At 59.7% G+C, this 21623-nt stretch overlaps 3 protein-coding genes across 12 annotated transcripts in view; 1 reads left to right on the forward strand and 2 right to left on the reverse strand.

Moving 5' to 3' along the window:
- Positions 1-894: 894 nt before the first annotated feature.
- PKN3 (protein kinase N3) lies at positions 895-12550 on the forward strand. 6 transcript variants are annotated; one of them, XM_036855081.1, is made up of 22 exons: positions 901-1347; positions 3341-3581; positions 3778-3923; positions 4475-4586; positions 4662-4789; positions 4995-5178; positions 6622-6768; positions 6852-6961; positions 7071-7214; positions 7630-7705; positions 7789-7957; positions 8148-8250; positions 8362-8429; positions 8759-8822; positions 8968-9059; positions 9622-9798; positions 10499-10561; positions 10701-10777; positions 11212-11354; positions 11443-11550; positions 11856-11889; positions 12043-12134. In XM_036855081.1, the coding sequence occupies exons 1-22, from the start codon at positions 1324-1326 to the stop codon at positions 12132-12134; spliced, it is 2502 nt and encodes an 833-aa protein (XP_036710976.1). In that variant the 5' UTR covers positions 901-1323. The 6 variants fall into 6 exon arrangements, 5 of the variants coding, with proteins under 5 accessions (XP_036710976.1, XP_036710975.1, XP_036710972.1 ...); XM_036855079.1 differs by having other exon boundaries at positions 917-1347; positions 11856-11936; positions 12046-12550; XM_036855077.1 differs by having other exon boundaries at positions 911-1347; positions 4475-4789; positions 11856-11936; positions 12046-12550.
- ZDHHC12 (zinc finger DHHC-type palmitoyltransferase 12) lies at positions 12496-15835 on the reverse strand. 4 transcript variants are annotated; one of them, XM_036855085.1, is made up of 5 exons: positions 15708-15835; positions 14087-14223; positions 13648-13725; positions 13315-13481; positions 12496-13123 (listed from the first exon to the last, which is right to left on the reverse strand). In XM_036855085.1, exons 1-5 carry the CDS (start codon positions 15805-15807, stop codon positions 12805-12807), a joined length of 801 nt encoding a protein of 266 aa, XP_036710980.1. In that variant the 5' UTR covers positions 15808-15835; the 3' UTR covers positions 12496-12804. The 4 variants fall into 4 exon arrangements, with proteins under 4 accessions (XP_036710980.1, XP_036710981.1, XP_036710982.1 ...); XM_036855086.1 differs by having other exon boundaries at positions 12540-13123; positions 14087-14251; positions 15708-15821; XM_036855088.1 differs by having other exon boundaries at positions 12836-13123; positions 13293-13481.
- Positions 15836-18161: 2326 nt separating this feature from the next.
- The window catches only part of ZER1 (zyg-11 related cell cycle regulator), a 30249-nt gene continuing 26787 nt past the window's right edge, over positions 18162-21623 (reverse strand). For both annotated transcript variants that reach the window (XM_036855084.1, XM_036855082.1), the window contains exon 16: positions 18162-19859. In XM_036855084.1, the coding sequence (XP_036710979.1) occupies positions 19802-19859 (58 nt within the window). In that variant the 3' untranslated portion in view covers positions 18162-19801. The remainder of the gene's footprint in view (positions 19860-21623) is intronic.

The raw sequence follows: 21623 nt of genomic DNA on the forward strand, positions 1-21623 counted from the left end.
CTTAAAGGAGCCTACCATGTGCCTGGCTAGCTTGCTTACTAGCTGTTAAATGTCTAACCTTCAATAATTCTGATTTGTATATATGTAAAAGTGTCACACTTGGCTCTGATTATGAAGTCGGCATGTCCCCCAGTGAACCAAGTCTCCTTTGCATATGTTCACGTCACTTGGTTGATTTCCCATTGCAGGACAATCCCAGGATTGCCCATGTTTTGCCGATTTCACTTTCCAGTCCACTGTGAAGGAGGTGATAGAGCAAAGTGGAACTGACATGGTTTCCTCCTATAAAAGCACTGGAGGGCACCTCTTCCAAGTCAGCAAATAAGCCACCTTCAGTATTTGAGCCTTACTCACTTCCGGCCCCTTGGACGAGGCTCTTTCCAGTAAAGTCCTGGCACAAAGTGCTGGTGAGCACAGGATAACAGGAATTGCCTAAACAACCCTAGACTAGGCAGTAAAGAACCAGGGTCCCCTACGTACCTAAGCCATTGCAAGAACCGCCTAGCGCAGGCTAGTTTCCTGAAATGGTGGCTTTTTCTCAAGGTTTAAATGTGTATTCTGTTTAGATGAGCCCTTTAGGGCAAAGGCTGAGCAGCTCTGGCTGAACCAGAAAGCTCCAGTCTAGTCAAGTGATGGGGCAGGGGTCCTGAGGGATTTTGGATTCGTTTGTAATTTGGTGTAATTTGGGTAAGGCTTTATTGTTTTCCCACGTATACATTCTTACAGTGATTACAGACAGGGCCAAGGCTCCTTGGCGGGCGACAGGTATGGGATTAGCCCATTTTACACCAATGACATGGGAGAGGAAGAGAGACTCCGGGCGGGAGCCAGGTCGCGGCGGGGTTCCGAGGAAGAGGCTGACCCGGCCCAGAGAGGACAGGCCACACAGGTATTGCCCCGCGGCCGGCAGGCGGCGCTGTCCCCACCCGGGCCCGCCCCTCTGGGCGCGCGACCCGACAACGAGAACGCCGGCCCGGGAAATGTCCTTTTCTGCCCTTGTATCGCGGGGCGGGGGTCAGTGTCTCAAGGAGCAGGAACCGCGGCCTCAGATGAGGGGCACTGGGCTCCAAATCCCTCGGAACATCGGATCCGGGGGAGGCTCCGGGGCCTCTGGGTCAGGAGCCAGGCTCGATCCCGCGCGGCCGAGAGGCGGCGCTGATCCCAGGTCCCGCGAGGGCCAGCGGACCTCGGGAGGGGGCGCCCGATCCCGCGACTCCGGCGCTGCTTCCCGGGAAGTTTCAAGTTTGAAAGCCCTGGCGGAGGGGCCGGGGCTTCCGGAACCGGAGTGGTCGAGAGGAGGGGCCGAGCTGCCCGAGCGGCGCCATGGAAGAGGGGGCGCCGCAGCAGGTGAACGGCGCCCGGAGGGGACGGGCCGCGGGCGCGGGCCGGGGGGTGGGGGGGAGCCTCATTCACCGTCCCGGGCTCCGGCCGCATCCCCAGCCCCTCCCCGTGTCCCTTCCCAGCCCTTGCCCTGCGCCCCCCTACACCTTCGCAGGGCAGACCTGAGCACTGGGGGTAAGTCGTTCCTGCCTCCTGGAGACGTCCCCAAATCACCTCCAAGTGAATCAGAGCCTCCAGTCAGGCCTGCCCATGAGCACGTCTGAGTCCGCAGTCAGGGCCACCAGGGTGGGCCCCAAAGTTTCCTTAAATCTGTTCTTCCAGGTAGCACTCTGAGGCCGATGTGCATCCGCTGCGAAAGCAAAGGGGGGCCGTGCAGGCACCTAGGGACGGGTTCTGGGAGGGGAGAAGAACCCTCCTCCGCCTGGAGGGTGCCACCCCCTCGCGGTCGTGGGGTCCTTCCCAGAGCACACAGGCAGGCGGGGAGTGGGGACCCCAGAGGGAGGGGCCTACCCAGTTCCCGGGGGAACCCTCGGGTACACAGGGTTCCAGACCAAATGGCGAGGGGGCGGGGTTCCTGCCGGAGCTGGCAATAGGTTCGCATGGGACCGAGGCTGTGTGTCTTTTTGGGGGGTGGGGAGAGGTGGGGTACTAGCCCAGAACAAATGGGGGTGGAGACGTTTGTGTACAAGATAGCGCCCCAGCCGCGGAGCAGAAAGGGAGAGGTGTGTGCGCACTTGGCAGGATTCCAGCCCGGAGCAGGCAGGACCATGGGCTCTGGTCAAGGGTGAAGTGTTCTCCACAAGACTCCTAGAGTGCCCCCACCCCTTGGGCAACTTTCAGGGCTGCGTCTGTCCCCTCCCTCCCCCTTCCTCCGGAGGTCCCTCTGCCTGTTCCAGCCGTGGCTTGTACACATTTTCCGATTTCCTGTTAACCTCCGCCCAGCAGCGGCAGCTGGGTGACTCAGGACCCCGGTGCCGGGCCCCCAGCTCCGTGGGATCTTTGTTTGCTCAGGCCTTTGGCGCTGGCCCTCTGGCCTAGGGCCCTCAAAGGATTTCCTGAGCCCCGCCCCTGCCCTCTGACAGACGGGCCAGAGGGCCAGCGGAGGCCTGGGGTGGGGGTCCCTGAGGCTCCACTGGGCTCAGGAGATGGAGAGCCGAGAGGTAAGGTGAGGGCTCTGAGGCAGTCCTGGGTTGGGGGCGTCATGGGTTACCCTGGGCTGAGGTCAGCATCGGCACCGGTTGGTTTGAAATGGTCTCTGGGAAAGAGTTTTTCCTCTTTCTTGCTCCCACTTGGGGTGAAGCAGTGAGAGAGCCTTCTAATTCCTCCCAGGAGCTGAGCTGGGAGTGGGCCCCCGGAGACCTCCTCAACCCCTCTGTGCCTCTGCTTTGCCAGCTGGGGTGTCGGAAGGTCAGGGGAACAGCCCTAGCTTCTCCTCAGGCCACAGGCTGCCCTGTCTGCATGACATTGGGGGGGCCCTTCTCAGTGCCGAGCCTCTTTTCTGGTCCCCAGACCTTAGCCTGGATCCCAGACTGAGAGCAGCCTGATGTAAGCATGACCGGCAGGGAGAGGCTGGGGCCCAAGAGATGATGGTGCATCTCCTTCCCTGTGTTGTGGCCTTGGGCAAATTACTTAACCTCTCTGTGTCTCAGTTTCCTCATCTATAAAATGGGGATAATAACTAAACCTACCTCATGGGGTTGCTGTCAGGATCAACAAGTGAATGTCTGCACAGCTCTTAGAACAGAACACCATGTAAACACTGACAATTTTTTTCCCCTTACTCTTCTCTCTGATGGCAGAGGACAGGAGCACGGGCTGGATAAATAGCCTTGGGATTTCCATCTGGCTTAGGGATACTAGCTCTAAGCTCATAAATGCTTCCCAAACCGCGGGTGTCAGTCCTGGGTGCCGACCACGCCTGCCTCCCTCCCCCTCCGCCTGTGATGAGCTGAGGCCGTGGAGGTGGGGTCTGAGGGGACTAATGCCTCTGCCTTTCCAGCCTGGGGCGGGCCAGTGGCCCCCAGGGGATGAGAAAGAGGCGATCCGCCGGGCCATCCAGAAGGAGCTGAAAATCAAGGAGGGTGTGGAGAACCTGCGGCGGGTAGCCACCGACCGCCGCCACCTGGGCCACGTGCAGCAGCTGCTGCGGTCCTCCAACCGCCGCCTGGAGCAGCTGCACGGGGAGCTGCGGGAGCTGCATGCCCGCATCCTGCTGCCCGGCCCCGGGCCTGGCCCGGCTGGTGAGTGAGGAGTCTGAGCAGGCCCCTCGGGACAGCAGGCGGCAGGCTGACCCAGCTCCTTGGCCTTGGCCCTGACCTCTCTCAGAGCCTCCTCATGTAGCCCCTGCCCGGGAGGGGCGGGGAGGAGAGAGCTAGGCCATGGGGGGCTCTCGGCTCTGGGGGAGAGGTTCATGAGCCCCACACTCTTTGCACACAGAACCTGCGGCCTCAGGACCTTGGCCGCTGGCGGAGCAGCCAAGGGCCCGACACCTGGAGGCTCTACAGAGGCAGCTGCAGGTAGAGCTGAAGGTCAAGCAGGGAGCCGAGAATATGACCCACACGTATGCCAGTGGCACTCCCAAGGTAAGGCCCCTGGGATCTGAGGGGAAGAGATTTGGCTCTCAGATTATTAGAGAAGGTGGTGATCCAGACCCTGTTCTTTTTTTTTTTTGAATTTTTGAATTTTTTTTTATACAGCAGTTTCTTATTAGTTATCTATCTTATACATATTAGTGTGTATATGTCAATCCCAATCTCCCAATTCATCCCACCACCAGCCCCTATTCTGATAGGGAAATGCAACCCAGCCATTGACCCTGGAAAGGAGACAGTCTCACCCTTAGTCTGACAGGGGAGGCAGAACCCTAAATCTCAGCTTGGTGGGAAAGGCATGGCTCGAACCCCTCGTCTAACAGAGAAGGCAAAACACCAGTCTAATGGGGAATCTCAGCCCAACTCCCAACCTGTCCCAATTCCCAGCATGATGTGGAGGCTCACCCTGATCTAATAAGGGAGGCTTGACCTTAGCCCTCCCTTGTCTAGTCTGATGGGGGAGGTCTGCTCCAGTCCCTGGTCTGACCAGGAAGGCTCTGGCCTAGTCCTGGCCTGAGGGGGCATATGTCACAACCCCATAGGAGAGGAAGCTTCTGGCAGCTGCCCAGCAGATGCTACAGGACAGCCAGCTGAAGGTGGCCCTTCTACGAATGAAGATCAGCAGCCTGGAGGCCAGCGGGTCCCCTGAGCCAGGTGAGGCCTTGAGAAGTGGGGATGGGCAGAGAGCGGAGCAGGGCGTGGGCTTGAGGGCTGACCCCCTCCTCCTAGGACCGGAGCTGCTGGTGGAGGAGCTGCGGCACCGGCTACGCATCGAGGCTGCCGTGGCCGAGGGCGCCAAGAACGTGGTGAAGCTGCTTGGTAGCCGGCGAACGCAGGACCGCAAGGTGCTAGCCGAGGTCAGATCATGGTCCCCTCCCATTGCTGCGCCTCTCTGAGTGGTACCACCCTCTGCAGTGGCGGGAGACACCGCTGGACTGGCTGTGAGGGGTGGCAATGAGGAAACAGGAGGCACATTCTTGTCTAGACCTCATCCAGGGTGTCTCCAGGTGGCCTGAGCCACTGCCCCTGCCGTTACCCCATGGCCCTGTATCCCTTCTGCAGGCTCAGGCCCAGCTCCAGGAGTCCTCCCAGAAACTGGACCTCCTGCGGCTGGCCTTGGAGCAGCTGCTGGAGGGACTGCCTCCTGCCCACCCTCTGCGTGGCAGAGTGGCCCGGGAGCTGCGGACTGCTGTGTCTGGGAACGCCCAGCCTTCAGGGACACTCGTGAAGCCCACTGCCATGACAGGTACCCGGGAGTCCCTCCTACTTCAGAGCTCTCCTTCCCTTCCAGGGAGGAGCCTGAAACACAGTGGGGAAGAATCTTGGAGAAGACTTCCAATCCTGGCTTCACCATCCCCTAGCTGTGTGACCTTGTGCAACTGACATCCCCTCTCCAGACCTCAGTTTTTCACTCTGTCAAATGGGGGTGATAACAGCACCTATTTCATAGGGTTGCTGCAAAAATTCAGTGAGTTGTTGCATGTGAAGTGCTCAGCACCGTGCGGGCACAGAGATCGCTCAGTCGGTGAAGCTATTATTTAAGTGAGGAACCATGAGAGTGCTTAAAGTGCCAGTGTTAGGGAGCTCATAGCCCTGGAGGCCTTGATACCCGGTCCTGGGCAGTTTGGACCGTTGGAAAGTTCTTCCTTATCCCAAGCTGGATCTGCCTCCAAATAATCTACCAGTGTCAACTCTGGAAGCCCTGAGCTTCCCACCTGGGACACGGTGCCAACTAGAGAGCCCAGCCCCTGCCAACACAGAGCTGATGCACGGTAGACAGGCCACATCTCATTGTGAGCAGAGCTGAGAAGGGGAAGTACAGCGGCTGGATGGGCCCCCTCACCTGGCCCTTAGGGAATCAAGGAATGCTTCCTGGAGGGGGTGGTGTCTGAGCTTGGCCTTGAAGGGCTTATGTGAGTTAGCCAAGTAGACAGGTTGGGGAAGGTGGGGGTAAGGGCTTGTTAAATGGCCTAAAATTCAGGTACTTGGGGCCACCCCACATCCTGTCTTCTGGCTGAATACCCATACTCCTCCAATCATTCTTCCTAAGATGATCTTCCCACCCTGGGCACTGCCTTGGTTTATGAGGTCTCTCAGAGTGTAAACCCCAGGCCCAGACTCCCTAAATGGCGCTCTTAGGCCCAGTGTATGTCCTCAAGGGCGGCCAGAGTCCCACTGCTTCCTCTACCCTTTGAGGGACAAATCTCTAATGACCCTAAAATGAATCTGCTTGGTTGGCAAAACACGCTTGTACCCATTGCAGGAGGTGGGGCTGAGCTGGCGCTCCTTTCCGCTGTACAGATGGGGAAACAGGCCCAGGGAAGAGGTGGGACAGGTCAGCCCGCCAGGCATCCTGCTCCTCCCCGGGCTCTCATCCCTGCCGTGGCGCTATTCCTAGGCCCTGAGCCCTGAGCCAGTGTGTCGCCGTGCGCTGTGGTCCCGTGCAACCTGGCTGAGGTCTGAGTCTCACTCCTCTGCCTGTGTGTCCCTGCTTCTCCCAACACGTAGAGAGTGTGCAGGAGGGGAGGACCAGTTGGCCGGCCCCAAGGGTGGCAGGTGGCTGCCGAGGCCTAATGTGGGCAAGGTCTGGATTTAGCTATACCTCCAGGAGAAGGCAGCATTCCTGGGGTCCCAGGGGCCCATTGGAGGATGGCACCTGATGACGGCCCCCCACCATGCTCCCTGACAGGGACGCTGCAGGTCCACCTCCTGGGCTGTGAGCAGCTGCTGACAGCTGTGCCGGGACGTTCCCCCGTGGCCGCACTGGCCGGGAACCCCTCCCAGGGCTGGCTTCGGAGCAGGGCCAAGCAGCAGCGTGGCGGAGGCGAGCTGGCCAGTGAGTAGGGGGCATGGGAAGCTGGGGAACAGCGAAGGACCCCCGCTCCCGGCCTGCCCTGAACCCCGGCTCTGACCCCACAGGTGAGGTGTTGGCCGTGCTGAAGGTGGACAATCGCATTGTGGGCCAGACGGGCTGGGGGCCTGTGGCCAAGCAGTCCTGGGACCAGACCTTTGTCATCCCCCTGGAGCGGGTGAGGCTGCCTTGTGTGAACAGGGGTGACCGTGGGCCGTGCGGTGGAAGGCCGGCCAGGTAGTGGCCGGTGCCACGCTCCACCCCTCAACCTGGCCTCCCCACTGTAGGCCCGAGAGCTGGAGATCGGGGTGCGCTGGCGGGACTGGAGGCAGCTGTGCGGCGTGGCCTTCCTGAGGCTGGAGGACTTCCTGGACAATGCCTGTCACCAGCTCTCCCTCAGCCTGGTGCCGCAGGGGCTGCTCTTTGCCCAGGTGCCCACTGGCCCCTGCCCTCTGACCTCGTGGGCCCCGGCTCCGTTAGAGCAAAGAAGGGCCTTTGAGACTGTGCTCCGCACCCACACGTAGGAGTGGAAATTGAGGCCCAGAGGGAGGAGATCTAGAGGAAGGAAGGATTCCCAGTCCCTCTCTGAGGACTTCATGGGGGCCTAGCGGCCTGCATCCTTGTCCTGACTGCCCTGCCGCGTGTGTGACCCTGGACCGCCTCTCTTCTCCGGGCCTCGGTTTCCCCGCTGGTACCAATGAGGATGTTGGATCCATCTCTCTGAGTCCTTCTGGCTCTTGCGTCTGTTGACATGGGCTCAGGCTGGGAGCCTGGAGGCTGAGGAGGTGCCCGTGGCAGGTGGGGTGGGAGGGGACTGGTCTTCAGCCCTGCCCCCTGCCCCCGCAGGTGACCTTCTGTGACCCTGTCATTGAGAGAAGGCCCCGGCTGCAGAGGCAGAAACGCATTTTCTCAAAACGCAGAGGTGTGGAGTGGAGAAGGCTGGCTAGTAGGGGGCAGGGCTGGGACCCTTAGGACACCCCGGGACTGAGCCCCCTTTTGCCCCAGGTCAGGACTTCCTGAGGGCTTCCCAGATGAACCTCAGCATGGCGGCCTGGGGGCGCTTGGTCATGAGCCTGCTGCCCCCCTGCAGCTCCCCAAGCACCATCAGCCCCCCGAAAGGGTGCTCCCAGACCCCAGCCACACCCCGGGGGGCCGCCGCCCCTGCCTCGCCCAGGTGAGGAGCCTCGCCCCAGGCTGCCTGCTTCTCTGTGGAGTCACCTCACTACACGTGCAGACAATGCCTGTCCCCGTTGCTCGCCCTCTGACCCGTCTCTCTGTCTCACACGGCTGTGGGTCCACCCCCCCCAGCCCCGCCACTATTCCATCCGCCTGTGCCTGGTCGTGTGTCTGCTTCCTCCCCACAGTAATTTCCCGCCCAAGAAGACCCCCTTGCGAGAAGAGATCCAATGCCCACCCAAGCCACCGCGCCTCTACCTGCCCCAGGAGCCGACCCCCGAGGAGATGCCGGTGAGCGGCGGCAGGGCTGGTCATGCTGGGGGCTGTCTGGGTGGGGACGGCAGGGCTGGAGGGAAAAGGGAGAGGAAGCCCCCTCTGCCCTGAGCCCCTCTGCCCTCACAGAGCACCAAACGCCCCCACATGGAGCCCAGGACTCGACTCGAGCCATCTCTGCCAGCCTCAGCCACCAGGTACCCCTGGCAGGCTCACCTTGGCGTTTGAGAGAGACATCTGTCCACTCACTTGGGTGTTTGCCTGTCAGGCGTTCTCACATCGCCCCGAGCTCCTTGGCTTGCTCTCAGGTTCTCACTTGCGGAGCCCACGTTAGTGAGCTCCGCCTGCGTGCCAGACCCCAGGAAATGGCAGTCCTAGGAGCCCTGACCCGGCCTCTCCAGCCCCTGCCCCTCCTGCCCCACAGGTGGGGACAGCCCAGGACCAGGCGTGGAGGGAGGGTTTGGAGCGGCCCTTGGCGGAGCCCCAGCCCTTGTCCCAGGGGCTTCCTGTACCCTCTCTCTTGCAGGAAACCTCCCCGGCTTCAGGACTTCCGCTGCTTGGCCGTGCTGGGCCGGGGCCACTTCGGAAAGGTAGTGGGCTGAGGGGGTGCAGTGGAGGGGGGTGGGCAGGCCCCGACACGTTAGCTAGGGGGACTCTGGGGTCTGCGGGGCGGTGGGTGGGGGAAGTAGACTCCTGTACTGCCCACCTGGAGCCCAATCTCTCTCTGGTCCCCAGGTTCTCCTGGTCCAGTTCAAGGGGACAGGCCAATACTATGCCATCAAAGCGCTGAAGAAGCAGGAGGTGCTGAGCCGGGACGAGATAGAGAGGTGTGTGCTGAGGCCAGGGGGTTCCCGGCATCCGGGCACGTGGAGGGTACCCAGGATGGCAGGCCTGGGCTGGTGGCCCAGGAAGGCAGCTGAATGCTACTGGGGCTTGTAAGAGGTGACCCTGTGGGGCCAGCCAGGCCTGGGCTCTCTTGTTAGCAACTGCAGTTGTTAACTGTGTGCCGTTGGGCAGGTCCCCTCTTCTATGCACCTCAGTTTCCTCATCTGTGAAATGGGAACAGGGTGGTGGTACAGGTTCAAGACCTACGTGAGGGACTTCCCTGGTGGTCCAGTGGTTAAGACTCCGCGCTTCCACTGCAGGGGGTGCTGGTTCCATCCCTGGTCGGGGAACTGAGATCCCGCATGCCACACAGCGTGGCAAAAAAAAAAAAAAAGACCTATGTGAGCTCGTGATACATATGAACCATCCCTCTAGTTGCCTGGCACTTTGACAAGAGCCAGTGACCCAGGGGTGTTGTGTGGGTGACAGGGCATAGTCAGGGGAGGTTTTCATTCCCTTTTGGGTTCCCTCCTTCCCTCTAAAACCCACACCCTCCTCTTGCAGCCTGTACTGCGAGAAGCGAATCCTGGAGGCTGTGGGCCGCATGGGGCACCCCTTCCTACTCTCCCTCCTTGCCTGCTTCCACACCTCCAGCCACGCCTGCTTCGTGACTGAGTTCGTGCCCGGTGGCGACCTCATGATGCAGATCCATGAGGACGTCTTCCCTGAGCCCCAGGCCCGGTGGGTTCCCATCTCTCCTGTCTGCCTCTTCCAGCGAGCCTTCCCTGCTTCCCTGTACCTGGCAACGCCTTCATCCTGCTTCCTCCAGGGTGCCCATCAGCAGAAGAGCATGGAGTCAGGGAGGCCTTGGTTCAAATCCTGGTTATCAACCCTCACAGCATTTGTGACCTCAGACCTCAGTTTATATAGCTGTGAATTGGGCTAATGATAGCTATTTCATAGGCTTGTTGCATGGATGAACGTAACATTTAGAAATTGCCGAGCACGGGGACTGGTGAGCAGTAAGTGACCGACAGCTGGTGTTGTTATTTCTTGCCCAGCAGAGTGTGGGCTCTGGAGCCTGGATTCACATATCAGCTCGGCCACTAGCTGTGCGACCCTGGGTGGGTCATTTACCAGGAGTCTCAGATCCTCATTTGAAAAGTAGGCATGATGGGTATCCACAGCAGGCTGCTGGGAGGATGCCAGGATAGGCGTGAGGTTACTCGGTGTCATCCCTGGCACAATCTAAGAGCCCAGGAAGGGCAGGCTGTTATCTGGAGGAGCCCCGCCCCTGCTACACATGAGGCTCCTCCCAGTCTCTCGCCCACATCTGACTGGCAGGGACATCTGGGGTCCCCAGGCCATGGCCATCCTGGTGCCTCCCTGCCCTGTCCCCCACAGTCCTGGGCCTGAACTCCCCCCTACACCAACCCTCCAGGTTCTATCTGGCCTGTGTGGTCCTGGGCCTGCAATTCTTACATGAGCAGAAGATCATTTACAGGTAACTTGCCCCCGAGATGCTGGGGGAGTGGGCGAGGGGGCAGATGCTACCCTCCTCCTGGGCTGCTCTGGGGTGGGGCCGCTGTTCCCTGGGCCTCAGCGCTTCTTAGCCCCTTTGATCTGCCCCGCCTTGCCCTCAGAGACCTTAAGTTGGATAATCTTCTGCTGGATGCCCAGGGTTTCCTGAAGATCGCAGACTTTGGGCTCTGTAAGGAAGGTGGGTGCCTCCTGTCCAGGATCCCGTGTCTTTCAGCCGTGCTCACTCAGCCCAGGCCAGCAGGGTGGTGGGCAAGTGGCAGCTCCCAGGAAATCTGCCTCTCAGCCCTCATTCCAGGGACTAGCTGGACACATTGGCTCGTCCTTTCAGCCCTAAAAGCTTTGAAAGAGCCCCTTGCCCTTGGCCAGAGGGAGATCCTGGGCTGGGAGAGGGCACTGGGTTCTGCTTTCTGCGTGACCCTGGCACATGAGCTTGGCTGAGACTCAGATTCCTCATCAATCGAGTGGCATAAAAACCGTTTCCACCTCCAAGGGTATGGGGCAGGGCTCGGCACAGGTTCGGTACATGGGGTCATAAGGGTGGGTGCTTGATTCTTACAGCGGTTCTTGTGGATGACACACCGTGCTGGCATCAGTGTGGATGTTGGTTTGCAGGGATCGGCTTTGGGGACCGGACGAGCACCTTCTGTGGCACCCCGGAGTTCCTGGCCCCTGAGGTGCTGACCCAGGAGGCCTATACGCGGGCTGTGGACTGGTGGGGGCTGGGCGTGCTGCTCTACGAGATGCTGGTGGGCGAGGTGAGCGCTGGACGGGGTGCTGCTGGGGCCTCCAGGTCAGGTGGGGGCGGGGTGGCCCACATACCCTGCTGAGCCCCCATCCCTGCAGTGCCCGTTTCCAGGGGACACCGAGGAGGAGGTGTTTGACTGCATCGTCAATGCGGAAGCCCCATACCCGCGCTTTCTGTCGGTGCAAGGGCTTGAGCTCATTCAGAAGGTAATCGCAGGGACTTCCCCGGTGGTCCAGTGGTTAAGACTCTGCACTTCCACTGCAGGGGGCACGGGTTCGATCCCTGGTCGGGGAAACTAAAATCCCGCAAGCTGCGTGGTGCGTCCCCCCAAAAACAAAACAAACTCTTTAAAAAAAAAAAAAAAAGGTAATCACCGCAGGGTCCAGGGCTGGGCCGACAGCTGCTCGTGGCTCGGGGATCCCTACCTGAGAGGCTGGAGAGGGGGAGGCGGGCAGTGCCTGGGGCCCGAGCGCCCTGAGCGCCCTGAATGAGCACCTGTCCTCTCCCCCAGCTCCTCCAGAAGTGCCCCGAGAAGCGCCTGGGGGCGGGGGAGCGGGATGCCGAGGAGATCAAGACACAGCCTTTCTTCAGGGTGAGTGGCCAGGGCCGCAGTGGTCCAGGAGCCTGGCACAGTGGGAGGCATCAAGGGCCCGCGGGGCTGCCGCTCCCCTCGTCTGAGGCACCTCTACCCTTGCCCCCAGACCACCGACTGGCAGGCCCTGCTCACCCGAGCCGTCCGGCCCCCGTTTGTGCCCACCCTCTGCGGCCCCACAGACCTGCGCTACTTTGAGGGCGAGTTCACGGGGCTGCCGCCTGCCCTGACGCCGCCTGATGCCCGCAGCCCCCTCACCGCCCGCCAACAGGCTGCCTTCCGGGACTTCGACTTTGTGTCCCAGCGATTCCTGGAGCCCTGAGGGCCCCCCGGGCTCTCTGCCCCCTGCCCCTCAGACGGCTGGAGCCTCTGCTTGCCCGCCTGGGCGCCCTGGTATTGATGAGCCCTTGGGACTCAAGGTGGCGGCCACGGGCTGCTGTTGTGGGCTTTGCTGAGTCACCGGGCAAAGTGCTGCCTCCCCTCCCTTCTCCCGACCACCTCTCCCCTGCCCACTGAGAGACCTGGACCCGAAAGTGTGGCACAGCGGGGAGCAGTTTGGTTTGTTTTTTGAATACTTGACTTGCTTTATGAATTATTAAATTTACAAAACTGTGCATTGGACGCAGCCTGGCTTGGGGGGCAGGGAGGGTGGAAGTCTCCGCAGCCCAGGTCCTTTGTGCCCGAGCCCCACCATGGGTCCTCTTCCTCCTCTTCTGCCTTTGAGGCAGGGTTCTGTCCTTCAGCTCCACTCTGAGGCCTGGGAGGAGTGGGCAGGAGTGAGGAGCCCCAGGCCCTCGGAGGGCTGACGACCCCGGGTGCAGCCCCTCTGGTTTTCAGGCACAAGATGGTGGCCCGGCCTCTAGCAACCCTAAACATCCTGGCTACTGCCTTCCTCCTCCTCAGCCCAGAGGGTCTCCCAGGACCCCGAGGGCCATCCACAGAAGAAGTGGGCCAGGTTGCGGGTCAGGCCGCGGTCGAAGGGGTTGCCGGGGCGCTGGCGGAGGTAGGCGATGCGGTGTGAGGAGATGAACTCCCAGGTGGTGGTGTTGCTGGCCACCAGGTAGAGGTGCGAGGCCAAGAGCAGGCTGGCCACTAGGGAGAAGAGCGACAGCAGCAGGAAGGTGGCAAACAGGAGCCCACTGGACCGCAGCCAGAGCCCCCAAGGCCGGAAGAAGCGGAGGCCAGACCTGCAGGGAAGGAGGGCGACAGGGACCCAGAGCTGGCGGGTGTGTGTGTGGCGGCTTTGCCCCAGGGACCCCCGGTGGGCCGGCCATTTGGGAGAGGGTCCGAGGCCCCTGAAGAGGGAGCCTGGCTCTCTCCACACCTGGTGGGTGCCTGCTGCCTGGCCCCCCACACCCAGGGCGCTGGGGGAACCCACCATGCCAGGTACAGGCCCCACAGAAGCACCACCAGCTGCAGCGCCAGGTAGGCCACGAAGAGTGGGTGATTGCGCTCCCCCACGCAGTTCTCCATCCAGGGGCAGTGGTGGTCATATCGGCGGACACAACGACGGCACTCACGGCAGTGACGGGCCCGCAGGGGTTGCTGTGGGCACACAGGGAGTCGGGCCTCAACACCGGCTCCCTTCTGGACCCAACGATGTGGGCGGGAGGTCAGGGCTGGCATCTGGGAGGCCTTCCAGGAGGAGGGATGAGGCCAAGGAGTCTCAATCTTGCCCGACCCCTCCCACGGAGGTCCCTGCATCACCCACCAGCACCATGCAGTATCTGCAGCGCCGAAGGGGGATGGCCTGAGGAACCATGGCTGTCTGCTCTTCCTTGGCCTCCTCCTGAAAATGGGGGGACACAGTATGAGATGGGGTTCCCTTGGGAGGCAGAGGGCACTGGTGGGTAGCTCCCTTGGGAGCCAGCTTAACTCTGAGTGTGCACGTTTGGGGATCCATCCCCTGTGTAATGGAGGTGGTAGAGTGGGGCAGAGTGCCCTGGACTGCGAGGCTGTGTGACCTCTGCCAGTTACTTCCCCTCTCTGCGTCTTGGCAATTTCCTCATTGTAGGATGGGGCTCTAGGTCTGGCAAGACGATTCCCTGGGATTCCCTAGAAAAGCCCTCAGCACAGGGTCTAGCATGAGATTGTTACTGGGGCCTTGAGTTCCCTGTTGGGGGGAGGAGATGTTTGGGACCCCTGGTTACCTGGGGCTGGAGCAGGACATTCACGTATCCCGGGTCCATGAGTGACACAGCCAGGTAAAGCAGCAGGGAGCCCAGTACCAAGAGCAGGAAGGTGAGGGGCAGGAGCAGCTCCCCCTGCTCTTCCCACTGCCGCAGTGCTGGAGAGGCCAGAGGGGGAGAGTGAGGCTGCGGCGATAGAATAGGAGGGTGCAGGTGAGGGGTGCAGTTGGAGGTGGGAAGTGTGTCCCTGGCTGAGGGAAGGCCTGGAGATGGAGTTTGATGAATGGTCAGGTGTGGCCACTGCATAGGGTGCAGGAGGGAGAAGTTCACGTTCAGCGAAAAAAAAAAAAAAGCAGTTCATCTACACTCTCTCTGGAGCGCAATAGGGAACCATGGAAGGTTATAGGGTCAGATATGTTTCTGAAAGCCCTCTTACTGCTGGAGTAAAGATGGATCAGAGGGGAGGCTTATCTGGGACACGGAGAGGAGTGTGTCTGGACAAGGGCACTGGCAGGAAGGGTGGAGAAGAGGGGATGGACAGAGTGGGGTAAGGGGGCTGATGGGGCCACACTTGGCTGGATGTGGGGGAGAGGGAGGAAGGGTCTGGCTGAGGGGTCTGGCTCTGAGATGAGGAGAGGCTGGCCAGGTCCAAGATGCCCAAGAGACAGAGGAGGGCAGGGTCGGCAGGCTGGCTGGCATGCTGCAGAGGGACAACAGGGGAGCCCAGGCCAGGAAGGGTCCAGCCCATGGAGGTGACTGAAGGATTCTGGGAGGCGGGGGGCTGAAGAGCGAAGGGCAGGAGACAGCCCGACAGCGGAGTGTGGCCAACTCTGGTGCCCCTTGACTGTAAAAGGGAGCGGAGAAGGAAGGGGGGTTGCACTGGGGGGGTTCTTTCTGATGGGGAGACTGAGCAGGATTTAGGCTAAGGGGCAGAGGCAGTGGAGGAGACTTGAGATCTTGGGAGGAAAGTGAGAACGCCCCCGGTCCAGGGGTTTATGCTGGAGCAAGGAGGGATGATGAGTGGGGGCTGTGATGGTGGTAGTGAGGGAGGGTGAAAACTTGTGCTGGAGGTGGCCACGGAGGTGGCCTGTGGTGGGTAAAGAGGGGGAAGGGTGGAAGGGGGTTGATGGGATGAATGAATGCTACCAGGGCGAGAATCAAGGATGAGGATGTGAGGGACAGCCTGCTCCCCTATGCCGTGTTCTCTTGCCTGAGGCTGGGGAGCCTGGACTTGGGCAGCTAGTGGCCACAGGGCTGGGCGGGATGCCAGTCCTTCATCTAGTTGATCCTCGGAATCTTGGGAGTCAATTCCTGGGAAGGGTCGGGCGGGTCCCAGGATCAGGGGAGATGGGGGCTCGAGTCGGTCGTCGGATCTGGTGGGCACCGGGTGGGTCCTGGGACAGACAGGGTATCTGGCAGGGATCAGGAAGATTCTGGAATTAATTAGGGATCAACTGGGTGTTAGGCAGAAAGCAGGTGGCTCTTGGAATGAGAGATGGGGAGGGAGCCTCAGGAGCTGGAGGAGATAGGGTGAATCCCAGGATCTCTCGGGCTTCGGCAAGGGACTCAGTGAGACCCAAACATCTAGGGAATCACGCGGGATCGGGGGGGGGGGTCCAGGGTCGCGCGGGGTCCGGCTCACCGGTATCATGCAGGAAGAGCACCAGCGTGATCCCCCAGGTCAGCACGGTGTGCCCGGTCCGCACCAGGACCCCAGGCCTGAGGAGCGCCCAGGGCGCCATCGCCTCTGCCCGGGGCCCCACCCGGAAGAAGCGCTCAGAGGGGCGGGCCCTCCGAGGGAGAGGGCCCGCCGCCACCCTGGGATTGGAGGATGCAGGCTGTGGGCGGGGCCTAATTGGGTCAGGGAGGCTGCCTATTGGACGGCAGCTGCGGCCGAGTAGGCCCTCGAGCCCACAGGTGCCTGAAGAGGCTGAGGGCGGGGCCGGCGCGCGCGCAGCCGGTAACTCCCCCAACCCCACCCCCAACCAGCCAGGTAACTTTCGAAAGCCGGGGAGCCGTCGGGAGCCTCGACCCAGCCCCACTGGGGTTCCACCACCAGCCCCAGGGCCACAGCCTCACGCATGCGTACAGCTTCCTGGACGCTTCAAAGATCCAGGTGTTGTGACTTCAGGTTGCAGAATTGTGCGCGGTTCGGAGATGTGATGCCTGAGGCCTCGAGAGGGCAGGACTCGCCCAAGGTTGCTCCATGGTGATACCCTTACCTCCTTCTATTCATTTTCAGATATTGCAGATGGGATGAGAGCAGAGTGGAGGTACGTGGTGCAGATTCTGGTTATGAGGGGCCCAACTTGGGTCAGAGTCAGAAATCCCAGCGCTGCCTCTTCCTACCTGTATGAGTTTGGGCAAGTTACTGAACCGCTGCGAGCTCTGTTTTCTGTCTATGTAATGGAGATGATAATAGTACCCCCCTGCTGAGGTGGTTGGAGGACTGAATAATGGAAATAGAGTGTCTAGCACAGGACTGTCTTGTCTCCCCAGCTCTAAGCCAGCACCTACACCCTTCAGACTTGCCCAACCCAGGGCTTCAGGCCAGGAAAGTCCCAGTGCAACTTTGATTTGTATAGAGGTGACTGGGTATTTTAAAGGGAGAATGAGGGAGTTGAGATGGGGAAGGGCAGGGGCTTGAAGAGACTCAGAGAAGTGAAAAATTACAAAGAGTGGGTCAGGGTAAATGCTGATTAGGCCAGCTGTGTCTGCTATCTGGCAATAATTGAAGTTCAGCTTCTATCCTCCCACAGAGACTGGGAGACAGAGGCCTGATCCTTCCTGATGATTACATTTTAAAGGGATGGCTGTCAGGTCCTTGAGAAAGACACCCCTGAGTTGTAGGAGGTACAAATACACCTCAAAGGGACAGAGAAAGCATTCACAATTGTAAGCCCTTTTTAGTAAATGCTCTAAGAAAGGGTGGTCAGGGGCCTGTGGTCAGGTGTTGGTTAAAAACAGTAAATTCTTTTGGCAGCCTGGAGCTTTCTCAGGCAGGCACTTTAAGGGGGGGGGGCTAGGGTCATCCTAGGGATGTGACCTTGAGCTGTTAGAAGCTATGTTAGTGTTTAAGTCTTTTAACGTCAGAGGTGGGAGTGAACGAAATCACTTGCGCTGAAGTCTATAGTTTTTACAGGCCAAGGTTGAGGCCTAGCGGAGAAGAGGGCTTGGAGCCTGGCTACAGTTTGGTCTAGGAGAGAACCTTTGTCATTGGGCACTGGGGACACACCACCTGGCACGTTTGGGAATGGTTGCACGTGATCTGGGACCAGCACCTAGACTGTTCTTTGGGGAAGAGCTCCCCCTCATTGGGTGCAGCCTCAGTAGTACTTCAGGGGCACGGAAGTCACTGCTGATAGTTACACTGGGACAACAGGTGTAAACCAGGACCATCCTGGGCCAAAGCAGAGTCATCTCAGGATTTGGCCTCGGCTCCTTCATCCCCTCCTGCTGGCTCCCTCGCCCTCCACTCTGCTGCAGCCACGTGGGCTGCTTCGTGGTTCTCCCTGCGAGGTCTTCTCCTGGCAGGGCCCTCTGCCTAGGACACCCTTTCCCTGGACCCCTACAGCCAGGGCTGGCAGCCTGGTCTTTTTGCTGGATTCAGCTCGCATGTCTCCCCTTGTGAGGAGCCTCTCCTGCCCGCAGCAGGGTACCACGCTGTCCCTTATCTGCACATATGCTCTTCCCTCTCCCTAAAGGGCTGTGGCCCAGCTAACTCCAGTCTGTCCTGCGCACTCCCACCGGCCCACAGGAGGGGCCTGCTCTGTGCTCCCTTCTCCCTGCTCCTCGCACACTGGGTCATAAACTCGTATTTAACATTTGTCTCTACCATCAGATGGCCATTCTGGGCAGGGCCCCTGTTGGTCTGTTGCCAGCTGTACCCTCAGTGTCTGGGCACAGGGGTGTGGAGAGACTGCAGAGGAAAAACAGGTGCTCCAGCCCGATCTGCCACCTGTCCCCAGTCTGCAGTTGACCCTTTGGGCTGGGCACACAAACCGACCCGACGCACCCTCACTCAAGGCCCACTGCCTGAGCCAGCCCAGGGCCCTCCCCAGACCCCGTCCCTTCCACAAAAAAAGACACTCTGCTCCACTTTGCACAAAAATGTATTTCTGTGACATCCCGAAGTACAGACATTTACCCAGGCCCCAGGTGGTAAAGCAATGCAATGTGAGCTCTGCCCGGGGCCTGGCTCAGGCCACGTGAGCATGGAAGGGAGGGGCAGATGTGGCCCATCTGCTAAGCGGAGGGACACAGGGCAGCTGGCCCTTCCCACGGCTGGGAGGGAAAGACCCCAGGGGAGAAAGGCCAGGTGCCTCTCCCCTGGGCTGCTCATCCAGACTGCTCTGTCTGCAGGCAGAAACGCCAGGAGAATCCAAAAACAGGCCCAGGGAAGGAGGAGGGAAGAAAAGCCACCCCCGAAGGGCAGAGTCAGCTCTGCTCCCCAGCCCCTTGTTCCAGAGGGGCCTCCTCACCGCCGTCTGTGCCATGAGAAGCAATTCAGAGTGACATCAAGGGAGGAGCACAAGATATTTCAAGATACGTTTGTGTCTCACACTTCTCTGAAACACAGCACGGGAGGTTTCCAAGGGAAAGCCTGGGGTCAGAATGGGAGGGGCGCGGGAAGGGCCCGGGAGGGCCAGGCAGGGCCGCTGCAGGACGTGCCAAATGCTGGTCTGGAGATGTCTGCCTGTTGCCACCGGGAAAGGCTGGCTTGGGGACCTCCTGCCTGTGAGAGAGGTGTGGGGTCCTCTGGGCAGCGGGCCAGGCAGGGGCGAGTGAGGCAGGCTCAGTTCTGCTGGTGGGGTGCCTGGGCACCGTGGGTGCTGCGGGCAGATGAGGGGTAGGGGGTGAGGGGGAAAAAGCCCCTGGCCCCAGGAGGTGCTGGCTTCCAGGGTGGGGGGCAGGTTCTGGATATGTTTGGCAGAAGGGGCAGTGGAATCTGCCCGAATTCTGACCAGCCCTGGGCTGGGGCCTTCGACAGCCTGGGACCTGGTGGGAGACTAGGAGGCAGCCTCCGTAGCAGCGTGGCCTCAGGCAGGCCTGGCCAGAGGGCAGCAGAGCCACTGTGAGCTCCACTCCTCGAGCGCCCTCTGGGGCTGCGACTGCCTGGACCTAGGCAGGTACGGCTTACTTGCTCGCCCCAGAGGCCCAAGCCGGGAGCACCAAGGCATTTGGGAGACCCAGTGGGGTTAGTTTTAATCTCCAAACCCCATCAGCTGCACCCAGGAACCTAGAGGGCGTTCTCAGGCTTTGGTGGGTGGGTTAGGGTGCTGGAGTGGGCTATCAAAAGCCCATTGCCTCTCCTAACAGGAAGGGAGGCCAAGGTCAGAGGTTACAGGGCGAGGGCCGGACACTCACAATGTTAGAGGCATTTAGTCTGGCAGGGGTAGGAGTGAGTGTGGCAGCGATGAAGGCTTTGAGTTGGGGCTTGAGAATGGCCAAGGAAGCTGCGAGGACTCAGGGAGTGTTTCTTTTGTTTTTGTACAGAAATCATACACACAAAACTTCACACTTCCTAACCAAAAAAAAATAATATATATATATATATATATAATATATATATATCTCACTAATGTTAAGGAAAAGCGTCGGTTGTGCAAAAGTCCCCCTGTGTCCCTTCATCCAGTGGGAGGCTCCCCGGGTGGGGATCTGCCAGCTGGGCTGCTTGAGAGCGCTTCCTCCCGGCCTCGTGGTCCAGAGCAGTGGCGGCCATGGGGGCAGAGGCCTCTATCTGGACGTGTCCATGTTCTCCTCTTTAAAGTTACTGCAGTGCTCAATCACCTTGCTGGAGACAATGGGAGAAAGAGGATTGGAGGGTGGGCTTGGGTTGGGGTGGGCCCAGCCCCTCCCAGCTGATCAGGCTGCTGGATTTGTTAGCCAGTGTTAACCATGATGCTGACGCTGAATGAGATGAAGTGTACAAAGTGGCGGGCAGAGTGCAGCATGTGCGGGGTACCCAGGAAACGGTACTTGTGGCCACGAATACCATCAGCCCCGCGTGCTCCCCTCCTACTTCCCCAGGCCCCCTTTCTCACCTCTCAGTGCCTGGGCATCTGCGGTTAGGGGCTTCCCTGAATCAGCTCAGGCCTAACCTCCAAAACCTTCTGGTCTTTTTTTTCAGCAACATCTTCCTTCTTCACCTTTTCCCTGTACACCCAGGCCTTTTTCTTCCCAAAGTCTACTGGTGGTCCCCAAACTGGCCGCGCGTCAGATTCACCCAGAGATCCTGATCCAGCGGCAGGTCCGTGTAGGGCTAGGGCAGCTGTGCTTGCACAAGTACAAGGGCCCGACACCCTGCAGCGGCCAAGTCCCCGTGCAGCGTTTGGGAATCACCCCTCATGCTCAGATCTCCCACTCTAGTCTGGCCCTTGGGAACCACCGTCAGGTGTCACCCTGAACCCTGCATGGCCTTCCCGTTCACACTAAGCCTCTGGGTTGGTGGCGGGTGTGTGTGTGTGTGTGTGTGTATGTGTTCACTGCAGCCTCCATGTGCTAAAGAGGTGCCTCAATGCCTTTTAGGAAGTAAGGGATGCCTGGGGTGGGACAGGACTGGTGAACAGGCAGAGAGATTTCTCCTAAGCACCCTGCCATCAGGCTGGCCAGCATGGGTACACACCTCAGGTCTTACAGAGATGTTCAAAGTGACTGGGGTAGGTTATGGGTCAGTCTTACCCAGTGCTTCTCAAATCTCCTGGGAACCCTGTTGACAATGGACATTCCCAGGCCCACCGGCAAAGAAGATCTAGGGTGGGGCCAAACATTTTTTGTTTTTTTTTTAAGAAATGATTTTTTTTTTACTACTACTTTTAAATTTATTTATTTATTTATTTATGGCTGTGTTGGGTCTTCGTTTCTGTGTGAGGGCTTTCTCTAGTTGTGGCAAGCGGGGGCCACTCTTCATCGTGGTGCGCGGGCCTCTCACTATCGCGGCCTCTCTTGTTGTGGAGCACAGGCTCCAGACGCGCAGGCTCAGTAGTTGTGGCTCACGGGCCTAGTTGCTCCGCGGCATGTGGGATCTTCCCAGACCAGGGCTCGAACCCGGGTCCCCTGCATTGGCAGGCAGATTCTCAACCATTGCGCTACCAGGGAAGCCCCGGGCCGAACGTCTTTAACAATCTTTTTAGGTGATTCTTTAGGGAGATTAAGTTGGAGAACCACTCATTTTACCATTCTCAAACTCAGACCAATCTGTCAATTAAATGTTTAAGCAGTGGGTTTCCCTGTTGGTGTAGTGGTTAAGAATCCGCCTGCCAATGCAGGGGACACAGGTTCGAGCCCTGATCCGGGAAGATCCTACATGCCGTGGAGCAACTAAGCCCGTGTGCCACAACTACTGAGCCTGCGCTCTAGAGCCCACGAGCCACAACGACTGAGCCTGCAAGCCACAGCTACTGAAGCCTCTGCGCCTAGAGCCCGTGCTCCGCAACAAGAGAAACCACCGCAATGAGAAGCCCGCCCACGGCAACAAAGAGTAGCCCCCGCTCGCCACAACTAGAGAAAGCCCACGCACAGCAACAAAGACCAAACATAGCCAAAAATAAATAAATTA

The sequence above is a fragment of the Balaenoptera musculus genome, chromosome 6 (genome assembly GCF_009873245.2).
Source record: "Balaenoptera musculus isolate JJ_BM4_2016_0621 chromosome 6, mBalMus1.pri.v3, whole genome shotgun sequence".
NCBI lineage: Eukaryota > Metazoa > Chordata > Mammalia > Artiodactyla > Balaenopteridae > Balaenoptera > Balaenoptera musculus.